The sequence below is a fragment of the Dama dama genome, chromosome 9, assembly GCF_033118175.1.
Source record: "Dama dama isolate Ldn47 chromosome 9, ASM3311817v1, whole genome shotgun sequence".
Lineage (NCBI taxonomy): Eukaryota > Metazoa > Chordata > Mammalia > Artiodactyla > Cervidae > Dama > Dama dama.
The window spans coordinates 16,847,049-16,862,866 of NC_083689.1; the positions used below are offsets into that span (position 1 = coordinate 16,847,049).

At 45.9% G+C, this 15,818-nt stretch overlaps 1 protein-coding gene across 1 annotated transcript in view; it reads right to left on the reverse strand.

Annotated features, from left to right (window-relative positions):
- The window catches only part of LOC133062742 (mucin-16-like), a 107,787-nt gene that overhangs the window by 68,047 nt on the left and 23,922 nt on the right, over nt 1-15,818 (reverse strand). Inside the window, 4 exon segments of the mRNA XM_061152143.1 lie at nt 2,171-2,275; nt 4,229-6,832; nt 7,034-8,397; nt 15,551-15,614. Of these exon segments, the coding sequence (XP_061008126.1) occupies nt 2,171-2,275; nt 4,229-6,832; nt 7,034-8,397; nt 15,551-15,614 (4,137 nt within the window).

Below are 15,818 nucleotides of genomic sequence, written 5' to 3' on the forward strand. Positions count from 1 at the left end.
TGGTAGTCAGTGTCACTGTGGCGGTGGTCTTCCGAGCTGTGGCAGTGGTCTCTGTCCCCTCTGTCCCTCCTGTTGATAATCCTGTGAAGTGTAGGATGGACACAAAATTGGGACAACATGATTACTATTTACTGGGTTGGCAATTGCTTATTTTGTCTCCACGTCAAGAAAGGGAGAGAAATGTCTCTGCCTGGTATGTGCTGAGATCCTTCTGGAATGGGAAAATGCCTTCACCTTACCTGGGGCTTCCCAGGTGGTGCTAGTGGTAAAGAACCTGGCTGCCAATGTAGGAGATGTAAGAGATGCAGGTTTGATTCCTGGGTCCGGAAGATCCCCTGGAGGAGTGCATGGCAACCCACTCCAGTATTCTTGCCTGGAGAAACCCATGGGCAGATGACCCTGGCGGGCTTCAGTCCATTGGGTCACAGAGTTGGTCATGACTGAATCGACTTAGCATGCATGTTCCTTGCCTGACTCACCTTGGGCTGCACCTCCTCCATGAATTCTTTTTTTGTTGTTGTGGGTTTGTTTGAAAGTATTTATTTAAAATAGGAACAGAATTTAAAACAATAAGTTTCTGAGTTCATTATAAATATTAAGGGTGTGAAAATAAAAAGAGAACAATGAAAAAATGAAAATGGAAACCAACATAAGCTTTTTCCCCCCAAGTAGAAATCAGAAAAATAACAGAAACAAAATTTAAAAACATAATGAAGTAAAACTCTCCGTAACAAAGAACCATGCACATAAAATGAAAGAGCTCTCTGAAAGCCAAATAAATCTAATTGCTCTTTTTATTAAATATAGAAACAGGTGGCAGCTATGTTGCCCAAATTCCAGAGAGTTTAAATAACTCAGGACCATATTGGAATAATCTCTAATCTAAAATGAGTGAAAGTAGAAAAAGGAAGAGAGAAAAGGTGTGAAAATTAGATCATTGCTTTTTTCTTTTTTTGACTGGGCTCTGTAGCTGTGGTTAAGATGTTGCACTTCCAATGCTGGGGATGTGGGTTTGATCACTGGTTGGGGAACTAAGATCCCACATGCTACATGGCACGGCCAGAAAACTCCTAATGAGGACTTATTGTATAGCAGAGGACACTCTAGTCAATACTATGTAATGGCCTATATGGAAAAAGAATCTGAAAAAGAGTGGCTAGGGACTTCCCTGGTGTTCCAATGGCTAAGACTCCATGCTCCCAATGCAGAGGACCTGGGTTTGATCTCTAGTCAGGAACTAGATCCCATGTACCACAAATAAGAGTTTGCATGCTGCAACTAAGACCCGATACAGATAAACAGTTTTTTAAAAAGTGGATATATGTATATGATACATGAAACATTCACTTTGCTTTATGAAGCTAACAACATTGTAAACCAACTATCCTCCAATAAAAGTTGAAAAAAAGTTACATCATCATTATTTTGTTCCTTTGCTGTCTCCTCTACTGGACTGAGAGAGCTCCATGGATGCAATGCCAAAGTATTTTCGTCTATGTATCCTCAGTTTATGTCACAGTCTCTAACACACAGTAAATTAATAATAAGCATTTTTAGAATTAAGTGAATATGTGAAGCTGACACATTCAGTCTTGAACTAAACTCACTCCATGTTAGGAGGGAAGAAAAAGTAACACCTACCTGGTAACTACTTGACAAAGATCCAACTGGGACAGGGAAGCCCATGACAACTCCATATAGTTCTTTGTCCAAAGAAACAGGGCTTTCCCGGTGGCCCAGTGGTGAAGAGTCCACCTGTCAGTGCAGGAGACACAGCTTCCATCCCTGATCTGGGAAGATCCCGCATGCTGCGGAGCAACTAAGCCTTTGTGCCACTAAGCCTCTTGAGCCTGTGCTCTAGAGCCTGGGAACCACGACGAGTGAGCCCCCGTGCCGCAACGACTGAAGCCTGCATGCCCTAAAGCCAGTACTCCGTTATAAGAGAAGCCACCGCGATGAGAAGCCCAAGAACCACAACTAGAGAGTATCCCCTGCTCTCTGCAACTCGAAAACAGCATGCGCAGTAACAAAGACCCAACACAGCCAAAAATAAATGAATAAAAGAAATAAATACAAAATGTTAATTTTTTAAAAAAGAAACATTTCATCTGTCTCAAGCAAGAAATAAAAGCATAAGTCGGATTATTGGGAAATAAAATGTTGAACCTACCTGTAAGACTAGCAGATGTGGATGCCTGGGGAATATGGATGGTGGTGCCTCCATGGGCTGCTTCGTTGGGTATCTTTGTGATTCGCTTCACAGTGCCATCAGTTGCTGTAGGAGAAGGTAGGGAAGAAACCGAAGGTAACCCATCTCTTCCAAAGGGAGGACATGATCTAAATGGACCCACTTAATTTGACTACACAACTCAATTCTGGTCAACCATCTGTATGGACTGGAACCAGGGCTATATGTCTTGAGTGGCCACACCCGTTCATAGATCCATCCATTCACCCAGAGATTCATCCATCCATCTACCCCTCTATCTACCCATTTATTATTTCATCCATCCATCCTTTTATCCTTTCTTCCTACCATGCATCTTTCTTTTCATATTTCTCTCTTCTTTCTTTGCAACTTTTCATCCCTATTTCTTCAATCTCTATTTCCTTTGATCCTTCCTTCCATCCATCTTCCTTATTTTTCCTTCCCACTGTATATTCATCCTTCCTTCTACACACCCATCTTTTCTTCATTCATCTCTCTCTTCATTCTCCCTTTCTTCCTTCCTCACACCCAACCATAGTTCTACCTTTTTACCATTCCATTCATCACTTGCTTTCTGAACATCCATCACTCAACTACCAAGCCATGTTTTAAGACTGCATCAATCCCATTCAGTGTGTTTAACTTGGTTGTGAATTGTTAAAGCTAGTTTGAGAAATAAATCACCCTCCTGTACCTATTGCCTAGTGAACAGGTGCTGGAGTAGTTGGAGGGCCTCCCTGGATTTGTGTCCAGAACAAAATCTGTGGTTGAACTCAATTTATCCACGGAATGAAATCCCCTTAAGTTCCCTCTCTCATCTGCTGTTCTTTTGAATGTGGTATTTCTCCTCCTAGGTCTTAAGGTCCTCCCATATCCACAGATACTTTTCCCCTCAGTTTTCATTCACTCCTTTCTCTTTTCCTTGCTGATTCTGTTCTCAATATAGAAACAGGCTCAGTTTAAAGGGGGAATCTCTCCTTTTATTTATGTATTATTTTACCTGTTGTTTCAGTCCTCTAAAACTCAGTGATGCTCCTTTCATTAGAATCTTTGAAGACCACATGTTGTCAAAGAACTTCTCACCTTATTTCAACTTGGCTCTTCTGCAGCATTTGACAGAACTAACCATTACTTCTTAAAACTCTCCCTTCTGGCTTCTAGGAATCTGCTTCTCCTACCTCTCTGATCATTCTTAGCCTAATGGTTAAGAGCATGGTTCCTAGTGCCATGCTTTTGCTTATATAGTCTGAGTTCTTACTACTTACCAGCTTTAATGATCTTGAACAAATTACTCAACTTCTCTCTATATCTATATAACTCATTTGTAAACCGGGTTTATAATAATTCCTTCTCAAACTGTGTTCCAATGGGAATTAAACAACTTTCTAGAATAGCATTTGACCCAGAAGAAGTGTTCTATAAACATTGGTTGCTGTTATTATTATTGCCATCATTAGCATTAGCAGTAATCTTAGAACATCCATCACAGTACTCGAATTACTCAACTGCTTGCTTACTTAGTTTTGTTTCCCCAGTGCCCATCTCAGTGTCTGGAAATGAAAACAGATCAACATATAGTTTTTCTAAAGGAATTTCTGGTGCAGTAATAGACTCCTAGGGCTTCCCTGTTGACTCAATGGTAAAAAATCTGCCTGCCAATGCAGGAGGCGTGGGTTCAATCCCTGGGTTGGGAAGATCCCTTGGAAAAGAAAATGGCAACCCACTTGAGTATTCTTGCCTGGGAAATCCCATGGACAGAGGAGCCTGGTGGGCTACAGTCCATGGGGTCACAAAAAAGTTAGACATGATTTAGTGACTAAACATCAACAATCAGACTCTTAATTAATGCCATTTCCTTCTCCAGGGGATCTTCCTGACCCAGGAATCAAACCTGGGTCTCCCACATTGCAGGCAGATTCTTAACCATCTGACCCACCAGGGAAGCCCAACTCCTTTTTTACCTCTCAGGAAAGAAATCAAGCCCCATATAATCAGAGTGTAGGAGCTGTGGGTCCTTACTTGTTGACTGTGTTGAGTGTGGAATAACTTGAAAAGAACTTGTCACTGTTCCCAAACCAATACTCTCTGTCATTCTAGAGTCCATAATGGGTGGTAAAGATGTCCTGTATGGCTGGTTCCAAGTCTGCAGAGTACTGGTTGTAACCAAGGGTAATTCACTAGTCCTTCTGCTCTCTGTGTCAAGGTTGCTGTCTACTGTGCTTGGGGTGGCTGGGGAGGAAGTAATCCACTGAGAAGGGGAGCTCACTGAAAGATCAGTAGTATGTAAGGTTGAAGAGGGGAATGGTGTTGAAGCTGAAAAAGGTAGACTGCCTGCAGCAGTGGACCTGGTATCCTCCTCGGGGTCTGATTCTGTCCTAGAAAATGGACCATCTGAGGAGGTAGCTGAGATGGCACCTGGAACTCCAGATGTGGCAAAGGAAGCCATGGTCTCTGACACGGGAGATGTCAATGTGTTAGCAAGAATGGTCTCAGCTGAAGACAGCATATCTGTGTGTAGGTGATGAGTACTTGCTGATACAGGCAAAGAAATACTGGATTCTGGGAGAGTTATGCCAGCAGACCCTATTACGGACGGAGTAGCATAAAAGTGTGTGACTGTTTCCACTGGAATGTCAGTCTCCTGTGTAGGCAGAGACTGAACTGGGGCTGATGATGTCACAGAAGAGGTAACATCTGTCTTGGGACTCTTCAAACCATGAGTGGACAGAGCCGATGAAGGTGTGTTTGTGAGTGTGCTGGAGCTGAAACCCAGGGTCATGCTTGTCTCCTTCAGTCCAGGCATCAGATGGGAAAGTTTCTTGGTCTCAAATGTTGTGGTCTCAAAGGAGGAAGGCTTTGATGTGGAAAGGGTGGTCCCATCCATGGAAGAAGTAGGATATGTGATCCTGGAGGACTCAGAGACAACTGAGCCAGAGGAACTAAGTGCATGGCTGGAACTGCTGGAACCCTCAGTGGTCATTGTGGTGTGAATGGAAGGAAGAATTTTCACTGTATCTATGGAGAATTCAGAAGTGGAAAGTGTCTCCGTGGTGGGACTACTCAAAGGTGGAGGTAAAGTGGTCACTGGTTCAAATATGGTGCCCAATTTCTCTGTGGTCTTCACGAGACTACTGTTGAGAAGTGAGGTCGCAGAGGTGGGTGTGGAGGGGCTCTTCCCTGGTACTATGGGGGGCTGAGGGGAGGGTGACGTCATGGCAGCTGAAGGCACTGAGGAAGATGGAGAGCTGGTTGATGTGTCCAAGGTAAGTGTGCCCTGTGATGTAGCCTCAGGGAGACCTGTCTGGCTGGTGATGGTCATTTCTGCAGATTCTGTGGTCATGGGGGATGTGGAGAGGCTGGTGATAATGCCTGCAGAGGTGTCTGGGGACACTGTGGATTGAGTGGGGCCAGGGATAAACGTGCTGCTGGAGGAGATGGGTTGTGTCTTATAGAGCTCAGTAGTTGTATCAGTGGGCACTTTGGAAAGAAGAGTGATTTTCTCTGTGGTTGAACTGTTCTGCTGGATGGTGCTGGTCTCTCTCAGTTCAGGACTCAGAGAGGATGTGGAGTTTGTCTCAATTGTCGTAGTTTCAGTAGAGTGAGGCACTGGTGTGGAAACAGCAGTCTCTCTAGAGGAAAGAGGAATGATTGGAGATGTGACATCGGATGGCTCTGAGTCAGCTGGGGCAGAGGAATGAGCTTCAGGTCCAGAACTTGTGTTGACCCCATGGGTCCCGGCTGTGTTTTCGGAAGGCTGAATCACCTCTGTACTTGTGGAGACTCCAGAAGTGGACAGTATCTCACTGGTGGAGCTGATCTCAATTGAAGGTGAACTGGTCACAGGTTTGAAGCCAGTACCCAATGTGTCTGTGGTCTTCACCAGACCATGGGTGAAAAGTGAAGTCACAGGGGTAGGAGAGGATGGGCTCCTCCCTGGTAATGTGGGAGACTCAGGGGAGGGTGATGTCATGGCAGATAAAGTCACTGGGGAAGATGGAGAGCTGGTTTCTTCCACAGAGGCAGGGCTTGTCCCACCTGTGCTCATGGGAGTCATCAGCACTGTGTTTAGAAGTCCCTGAGTCACAGCTGTGTGGGTCCCCACCATGGATGTTGTGGTTGAGGTGTCCCAATCAAGGGTACTCTGTGATGTAGCTGCAGGATGACCTTGTTCAATGGTGACAGTTATTTCTGTTGATTCTGTCATTGTGGGGAAAGTAGAAAGTCTTGTGCTAGTTTCTGTGGAGATTACTGGTGACACGGTAGAAATGGCAGGGCTTGGACTGAGCCCACCACTAGAGGAGATGTCTTCCGTCCCTGTCACCTCAGTAACAGAACCAGTGTTCATATCAGGAAGGATAGTTTTCTCCATGGATGAGCTGGTTTCCTTGGAGGTGCTGGTTTCCCTCATTTCAAACATCCAGGAGGAACTTGTCTCAGCTTCAATTCTTGGAGTCTCAGAGAAGCTAGACATTGGGGTGGAAACAGTGGTTTTCCCTATGGTGATGGCTGTATTCATTGGGAATACAGGTTTGGATGGTTCTGAGTCAGTTGAGACAAAGGAATGTGATTTGTGTTCATCATCGGTGGTCCTCATATTGGTTACTGCTGTGTTTTTGGAAGGATCTCTACTTAGGGTGCTGGTATCCCTCAGTCCAGCGGTCAAGAAGGATGTTGGCTCTGTCTCAATCTGTGCCATTTTGGAAGAGTCTGGAGTTGATGTGGAGACACTGGTGTCTCTTATGGTAGAAGAGATAACCATTGCAGATGTGGCTTCGGGTGACTCTGTGTTGGCTGGGACTGTGAATTGTGATTTGTGTGCTGAACTAGTGATCCCCATATCAGTTACTGCTGTGATTCTTGAAGAATGAGTTGTTTCTGTATCGCTGGTGGCTTCTGAAAAGGTTAGTATCTCCTGTGAGATGTTGTTCACACTTTCAGGTGTACTGGTCACAGGTTCCAAGCTTGTGCCCAACACTTTTCTGGTTTTTCCCAAGTCAGAGGTGAGGACTGAGGTTTTGGACACAGGAGAGAAGGTACTGTTCCCTTGTAACATGAAAGGTGCAGAAGGTGAGGTTGTGGTGAAAATGGGTTCTAGGGAAGATGGAGAGTTGGTCTCCTCCATGGAGGTGGGACTTGTCCAAGACATATCTTCAGGACCTTTGCTCATGACAGTGGTCATCTCTGATTGCGGAAATTTCTGAGTCACAGCTAAGTGGGTTCCTTCCCCGGAGGCTGGAGTTGATGTGTCCAAGGTCAGGGTACTTTGTGTTGTCATGCTTGGAGGACCTGTTTGGGTGGTGACGGTCACTTCTGAAGATTCTGTCATGAGCATGGATGTGGAGGGGCTGGTTCTGCTTTCTGTAGGTGTGTTTGGAAAAGTTTTGAAGTGAGGACTTGGAATGGATATCCTGCTAGATGAGGTAGCTTGTGTCCTCGTGACCTCAGTAGTAGCATCATTTGTAGACACATTAGAAATGGCAGTGCTTATTTCTGTAGCAGAGATGGTCTTCTGGTAGGTACTTGTCTCCCTAAGCCCAGTATTCAGAGACGACACGGACTCTCTCTCAATCTTTATAGTCTCAGATGAGCCAGACATCGATGTGAAAGCAGTTATGTCCCCCGTGGTAGAGGAGGTAACCACTGAAGATGTAGCTTTGGATGGCTGTGCGGGGGCCAGGACAGGAGAGTGTGATTCACGTCCAGAACTGGTATCCCCTACAGGTGTCACTGCTGTGTTTGTGGAAGGACCCATTGCTTTTGTTTCTGTGGTGACCGGAGTCTCAAGTGAGCTGCTGCTCAAATTTGGTGGCAAACTGGTGTCAGGTTCCAGGCTGGGCCTCAATGTGTCTGTGATCTTTCCCCGGCCAGAGTTCTCAGGCAAGAGATGTGAGGTCACAGGTAGAGGAGAGGAGGTACTTTGCCCTTGTAATGTCAACACAACGTGAGAAGATGAGGTTGTGGCAGAGATGGGTGTCACAGAAGACAAAGAGGTGGTTTCTTCCACAGAAGCAGGAATTGTTCGTGATACATCTTCAGGACCTTGGCTCGTTAGAGCAGTCATCTTTGAGTGTGGAAATCCCTGAGTCACAGCCAAGTGAGTCCCTGATGAGGAAGCTGTGGCTAATGTGTCCAAGGTAGGTGTACCCAGTGATGTAGCCCTAGAAAGACTTGTTTGCATGCTGATGGTCCTTCTTTCAGATTCCGTCATGTCAGGGAAGGTAGAGGGCCTGGTGATGTCTGACGACCTTGTGGACTGAGTTAGATCTGGGCTGAAAATTCTGTCAGAGGTAGTGACTTCTGTCCTGGACCCCCCAGTAGTAGCAAAATGACTTGGGGAATGGACAGTGCCGATCTCTGTGGTTGAGTTGGCATCCATGTAAGTATTGGACTCCCTCAGTTCAGTGGTCAGAGGGTAATCAAGCTCTCTTCCAGCCCCTGTGGATTCTGGCCAGGTGGTTGCTGGTGCTGAAACAATGGTATTCCCCATGATGGAGGTAGTGTTTATTAGGTATGTGCCCATGGATGACTCTGAGTGAGTGGGGACAGTGGAATGAAGATCATGCTTAGAACTTGAGGGCCATACTGTTGTATCTACTGTGTTTGCAGATGGGTGAATTACTTCTTTGTCAGTGGTAGGTTCAGAAGTTGCTCTTCTCTCAGATGGGCTGTTTTTCCAAATTGGAGATGAAGTAGTCCCAGATTCCACGCTTATGCCCAGTAGATTCGTGATCCTTAAGGAGCCTGGGGAGTCACTAACCTCCTTGATAGTCCCTTCTGAGACAAAAGAGACCTCGGAGGTCAGAGATGTGCTTGAGCTTTGTTCTTTCACTGTCCAGGTGGAAACACTTGCCTCCATTGTAGAAGTCCTTATTTCATTCTCCTGGGGAGTTGGAGATGGTGTTCTTACTGTGTGTGGGATTAAATCCCGAGTTGTTGCTTCTGGTATAGACACATGTCCTGAATCTGCAGCAGCTGTGGTGGAAAGCTGGGGAGAACTGTTCTCTGCTTCCTTGCTAGCAAGATCTGGCCTCCCTGATAAAGTGACTTTAGAGCTACTTACTATTGTAGCAGGAGTGACACTACTTGTAATGTCCCCTATGGAGGTTGCTGGCTGCGAGGTAGTTGTGTTGATCATGTTCTCCAGAGGGAATTTGGGAGGAGTTGTGACCCCTTGATGAGCTGAGGTAGTGGTTACAGCTGATGACACAGAACTCCTGCTGACCCAGTCAAGAGTGGACAGAGAATCAGGCAGAGGAGTGGATGGGAGGACCTTGGGGATAATCTTTGTATCTGGATGGTCCATAGAAGCCATTGAGACATGCATGGCTTCCGTTTGTCTTCTACTGGGAGTCCAACTGGTGCTTAAAATGTCAGCAAATGAGGTGCTCATCTTCTCAACAACAGAAGTTGAGATGGGCACAGATGTAGTTTTGTCTAAAGGACTCGATGCTCTTACACTTGTGCTGGCCTCTGTCTTTTCAGCTGAAGCATGGGTGAATGGGATGGTTAGGCTGGTTCTGACAATACTCACAAGGTCAGAGGAGGTAGACTCAGAACCTGACTCAGTGCTTGATGCTAAGGATGAAGTTGTACCCATTGCAGAAATTGCTGTAGGAGAACCTGTGGCTTCCAAGCGTGAAGTCATGTTTGTGATGGTCCAGGGACCAAACGCTGGGGCTGGTGAAGCTGTAGATGACCACGTGAGTGGGTGCTCAAGAGCAGATGTGCTGGTCTCTGTGGCCAGGGTGCTATCCATGGTGCTCACATTCTCCTTCAGGTTAGGCATGGTAGTCAGGACTGAGTTGGTTTCCATGGTGGTGATGGTGGTGATGGTACTTGGAGTGGGGGCTGTGGTTACATCCATGGTGCTCACTGCTGCAGGAGATGAGGTCTGTGATAGTTGCCCAAGATTAGAGGCAACATCACTGGTCACTACACTTGTGATGGCCGCCAGCATCTTAGACCCCATTGAGGGGAATGTGACAGATGGTGAAGAGGTTGTTTTTCCTTCTGAGGCATTAGTGAGGCGGGTCATGGCTTGGCTTTCAGAGGTCAGAGTTGCTAATATGGTCGGTTCTATGGAGGTTTTAGGCAACATGTCTGTGGTCCCAGGAGATCCACCAAGAGTCAGGGCCCTCCCAGTTGTCTGCTCTGACCTCAGGCTGGCAGATGAATAAGCCTCACTCATGGATATGCTCGACTGCTGTTCATCTGTTATTGTCTTTTTACTCAGGACAGTGGAAGGAATGACTGTGGGGCTGACCTTTGTCTGGGTTATAAGTTCAGGTCTATCTGTCTCTGAGCTCATGGTTACTGGCTGGGTTGTCACAGAGTTTGGGATGGCTGCAGTGTCTTTAGGACTAGTGGAAGATGTGCTCAGAGAGACACGTGTGTCCACTGTGGTCCCTCTAGCAGAGCCAAGCCATGTAGGGAAACTCATTCCAGTTGTCCTTGGAATCTGAGTTGGGCTGCTTTGTGGGCTAGTCCCTATGGTGACTTTAGGAACTGACCCTAGGGGGATAGAGGACACTGTGCCCAGTGACTTGTTGGTCCCTTCTGGAGTCCCAAGGTGGGTGTTGGTCCAGTCCTCAGATGGGGAGGGTGAGACCCATTCCGTAGCTGCTCTCCCTTTTGCTGGTGGCTTGGCTGCTGTCACGAATCCTGTGGGTGAGTGAGGGAGGCTGCTGCGGCCACTCCCTGTGGCCATGGACTGAAGGGTGGCTGGTTCCACAGCGGTCACCATAGGGACAGCTGCTGTTGAAGTCTTCTGAGAATTTTCCAGAGTGTACGTGGTCTCTGGGCTGATGTTGGGCTCCTGGGAGCTTATGATTTTCAAAGCTGTAGCCATTTCTGGGCTTCTTGTGGACATACCTGTGATTAGAAAGCGAGTTGGTAGGAGATATGCAAATGGTACAGAAAGGGTGTCCTCCTGGTTGACAGTATAATTTGTCCCTTCCTGTGATTTCAATTCAAAATATTTCCTTCTTCTCCAGAAAGGAATGTTTACCCTTTCCTACCACACTTCCAGAGTCTGGACACCAGGGAACATACTGACCATCCCAAAGATGGATCAAAGTGGGTTGGGGTTAGGGTGAGTGGGGTGAGGGCTTTGACCCATGTTGTTTGCTCAGGAGAAACTGTTACCTGGAACCCAGTGTACTGCATACCCTACAAAGACTCTGTACAAGGAAGGGCGTGCTGAATCTGGACTCTACCCATGCTAGAGACTTTCCCTACTGTTTTTACCTTTCTCCTTGGTGCCTGCTCTTGCTGAACCAGTTTCAACTTACAACTTGCAGCCTCCTCTAGATGTCCTAAATCTTAGTTCACTGAAAAGCCACATAAGGATTTCTATTTGAGAAGCAAGAGACTAGAAGGGCAACAGAATTTTTTTTCTTTACCTTCAACCTCTTTCAAATTCATCTGTCTCCCTGAACCCATTTCCCATCCTTGAGGAGAAGGACATGTAACTGCCACAGGGGTGAGAAAAGCCTAACCTTCTAAGAGCACTCTTCCTGGGGACCACTTTTGCAGATTATTCTCACTATGTTGGAATGGCCAAAGACCATGATCCCTTCTTCTACTGCAACAAAAGAAATCTATATTACCTTAAGTCTGTCTGAGTCCTTCCTGTCAACACAAGATTCCAGTGATGATCTCTGATTTAGAAACAGAAAGTGTGCAGAGAACTGGCCCTGTGACATTTTCTGTTGAATTGATTGGCTACTATTAAGAACAATACAAATAACTAGGGTGAAGCAATAAACGTGTTCCATGAATACAACCTCTAGGAAAAAAACAATCAACATCCTCAGAGGGGCAAAAAGCCAAAGAAATCAATTTCAAACCTTGTCATTTTACTTCCTTAAACAATCCAACTTTTGACCCCAGAGATGAAGGAAAGGACCCAAATGGGATAGCCTTGAAGGAAATAGAGATGATGGGCTTCCCTGGTGGCTCATGGATAAGAATCCATCTGCCAGTGCAAGAGACATGGGTTCGATCCCTGGTCTGGGAGGATCCCACATTCCTTGGAGTAACTAAGCCGGTGAGCCACAACTACTGAAGCCCTCACACTCCAGAGCCCATGCTCTGCAACAAGAGAAGTCACCTCAGTGAGAAGCCCATGTATCGCAAGTACAGAGTAGCTCCAGCTCACCACAACTAGAGAAAAGCCCATGTGTCAACAAAGACCCAGCACATCCGAATGTAAATAAATAAAATGGTGAAAAAAAAAAGAGATAGAGATGGTGCTCCTACTTACCCACACTGATCGTAGTCATAAGAGATGCAGGATTACTGGTTGGCCGGGCGGTACCTCCACGTTCTTCTTGACTTGGCTCCCTGGTGATAGCGCCCACAGACTCATCTGGCCCTGAAGTAGAAGACAGAGGTGTTACCTTCGAATTCCCTAAGAATATAGATCTGTGAGGACCATTCCTACTAGACACTGGATTAGCAATGCCCTCATTTATCTCTCAGAAGGGATTTAAAGAATAACTGTCTCTTTTACATTAAATTTTATATTAAATCAAACCCTCAAGATGGTCATAGGGGATGAAAAGCTTTTTGTTAATTGTGGGGACTTCTCATCTGATTGGTTTCAAGAAAATAATTTTCTGACCAAAAAAAGAACATAATTTTTTCCTTTTAAAAAAATTATTGAAGTATATTTGATTTACAATGTTGTATTAATTTCTGTTATACAGCAAAGTTATTCAGTTATACATATTATATATTCTTTTAAATATTCTTTTCCATTATGCTTTATCACAGCATATTGAATAGTTACCTGTGCTGTACAGTAGAACCTTGTTTATCCATCCTATATATAGTAGTTTGTATCTGCTAATCCCAAACTCTCAATCCTTCCCTCCCCACTCCTGGCCCACTTGGCAACCACAGTCTGTTCTCTATGTTTGTAAGTCTGATTCTGTTTTATAGGTATGCTCATTTGTGTTGTATTTTAGATTCCACATATAAGTGATATTATATGCTATTTAATAGCAAGTCTGTGCACTGAAATGAAAAATCCCGCATGACTCAATGAAGATCCCACATGCTGCCACTAAGACCCAACACAGCTAAATACATAAATATTTTTTAAGGTAGATTCTGCTTAGGTGGTATTAAAGCAGATCCCTGACAGCCGTCTTCTCCCATTCAGTCACATCCACAAAAGCTTAGAATTCCAATGCAAAGGAATTCAGGGTTCTTACTTGTAAATGGGGTGGAACTGTCAGGTACTGGAGCAGATCTGAACTCTGCACCAGAGGAGCTCTCCTTGGTAAGTGTAGGCTCAGCTATGCCAGATATGGGGACATTTGATGGTTCATCCTTAGCCACTGAAGTGGTGATGTCCACAGTGGTCATCCCAGGGGTCCTGTCCTCTCCTGTAGCAGTGCTCAGGGACCAGCAGGAATCTTCTGGGGATCCAGTACATGGGAAAGTGTTGGTTTTCTGAGACTGAATGTTTGTGGATAATGTGACTGGTGTTGGTTCTGAAGCAGGAGGAAGTGACATGAGGACTGTGGGTTCCCATGCTTCAGAGGAACTGGAGGAAGGTAAGATGAAGCTGGGAAAAGAGACTGGGGAAAAGAGAAACCTGGTTTCTTCTTTAGAGAAAAAGCTTCTCCATGATAGTGTCCCTGGACCTCTGCTCACAGGAGCAGTCATCTTAGTCATATCCAAGGGTATCCCTTCCCAAGAATCTGTCATTGTTTTGTCCAGAACAACTGCATCCCCAGGCTTCATCCTAGTGGGACCTGTTGATGTTGTAAAGGTAATATGTAAAGATTCTGTTGTAGAACTGTTGGAAGAGGAGGTAGAACTGTTGGCATTGGTTCCTTTGAAGATACTGGATATCCCCAAGGACTGAGTAGGGCCTGGGCTACATATTCTGTCCAGAGGTGTGAACACATTCCTGGTGACATCAGTAGTAGCAGCACCATACATCTGAGAAGGGATCATGCTTCTCTCTATGACTGAGCAGGTCTCCCTTGGCCCAGAGGTTTCAGTGGAAACAGGTTCTTCCTGAGTCCTGGTAGACACAGGATAAGTGGAAAATGTCTGAGACAGGTTGGTGGTCTCCACAGTGGATGTAGTAACCACTGAAGAAATGGTCTTGTGAGACGCTGAGTGTGCAAGGGCAGAGGAACATGGCTCAGAACCAGAACTGATAGCCTGATGAGTGGTCACTGCTGCTTCTGTCAAACGATTCATCTCTGTGTCTGGGGTGGTCTTGGAAATGGCCAGTCTATCATGTGAACTACTGATCAAAATTGGAGATTTCTTGATCCCAGATTCCGTGCTTGTGCCCACAAGCTCTGTGGTCTTCAGCGGTCCAGGAAAGTGAGAGAACTCCTTGATTGTCTCCAGGGAGATGGAAGAGATTGATGCTATTTCTGTGGTCAGTTGTGTGGTCCAAGTTGTCTGTACTTCACTTCTAGAGATGGATGGATCTGTCATTTCCAATATAGGAGCCCCTAGACTCTGTCCCTGGGCACTTGAATTGAGGGTTAGGGTTCTCACTGGAGATGTGATCTCTCCAGGAAGAGTCACTGAAACTGTGGGCTTCTGTCTCGAAGATATAGAAGTCATGATGGGAGAGAGCATGGAGCTCTGCTCTGGCTCTCCACTGGTGAGCACAAGATCTCCAGTGATGGACACTTCGGTGCTACTGTTTGTCTGAGGCAACGTGACCCCATCTGTCATGGTCCTTGGAGGGAATGGCAGCAATGAGATAGATGAGTTATCACTGGACCCTGAGGTGACTCCTTGAGATCTTGTGGTTCCAACAAGAACTGAACCTATTATAGATGCTGAAGACACAGATCTTCTAGGGGCCAAATCCAAAGTGGAGACATCAGGCATAAAGGCTGGAGGGGAGCCATTATGTCAGTCTGTGTGCTTGGCAGCTCAAGAGAAGTAATGAAAACAGGGAGGGCTGTTATTTCAGATCCTTAGGAGTCAAGTTTGTACCTCAAATCTCAGAGCGCTCACCTCCTGGTCATCAGGAAAAATTGCAGTGGGAGCAGATGTGCTTATGTTCCTTGGACTTAAGGCTTCTAGTCTTGTGCTGAAGTCCGTGATTTTTATCTGAACAAGGGGACTATAGAGAAGCCAGAATCATTCCAGTGAAAATTGAAGAATGACGGGTAGATCCTGTTGCTGTGGCCGTTGCTGAGGAGGATGATGTTCTTCCTGTATTATTGACCTCAGGAAAACCTTGTAAGTGGCCAGCTGTGCCTGTGGAAGTCCATGGAGAAGTCCCTGGTGCTTGGGTGCTGTGTGTGGTTTTGAAGCCTCCTCTGTGGGGTAGGCATTAAAGGTGAAACTGACCTTGCTCCCTTGGGACTGGAGGTGATGACCTCCTGAGTGAGGTCCCCACCCTCGACTGTTAGCTCTGCAGGAAATGATGTCACAGAAAGGGCCCCAGGTGGAGATGTAGTTTCAATGGTCTCCTGTCCTGTGATGGACTCAGACTTTGGCCCCATTGAAGAGAAGGTAATCAGTAGTCTCTCTTGCAACACTGATAAGGCTGATAGTGGTTGAGTCTTCTGGTCTACCAGAAGTCCAAGGTTGAGATAATGTAGGCTCTAGAGGTGGT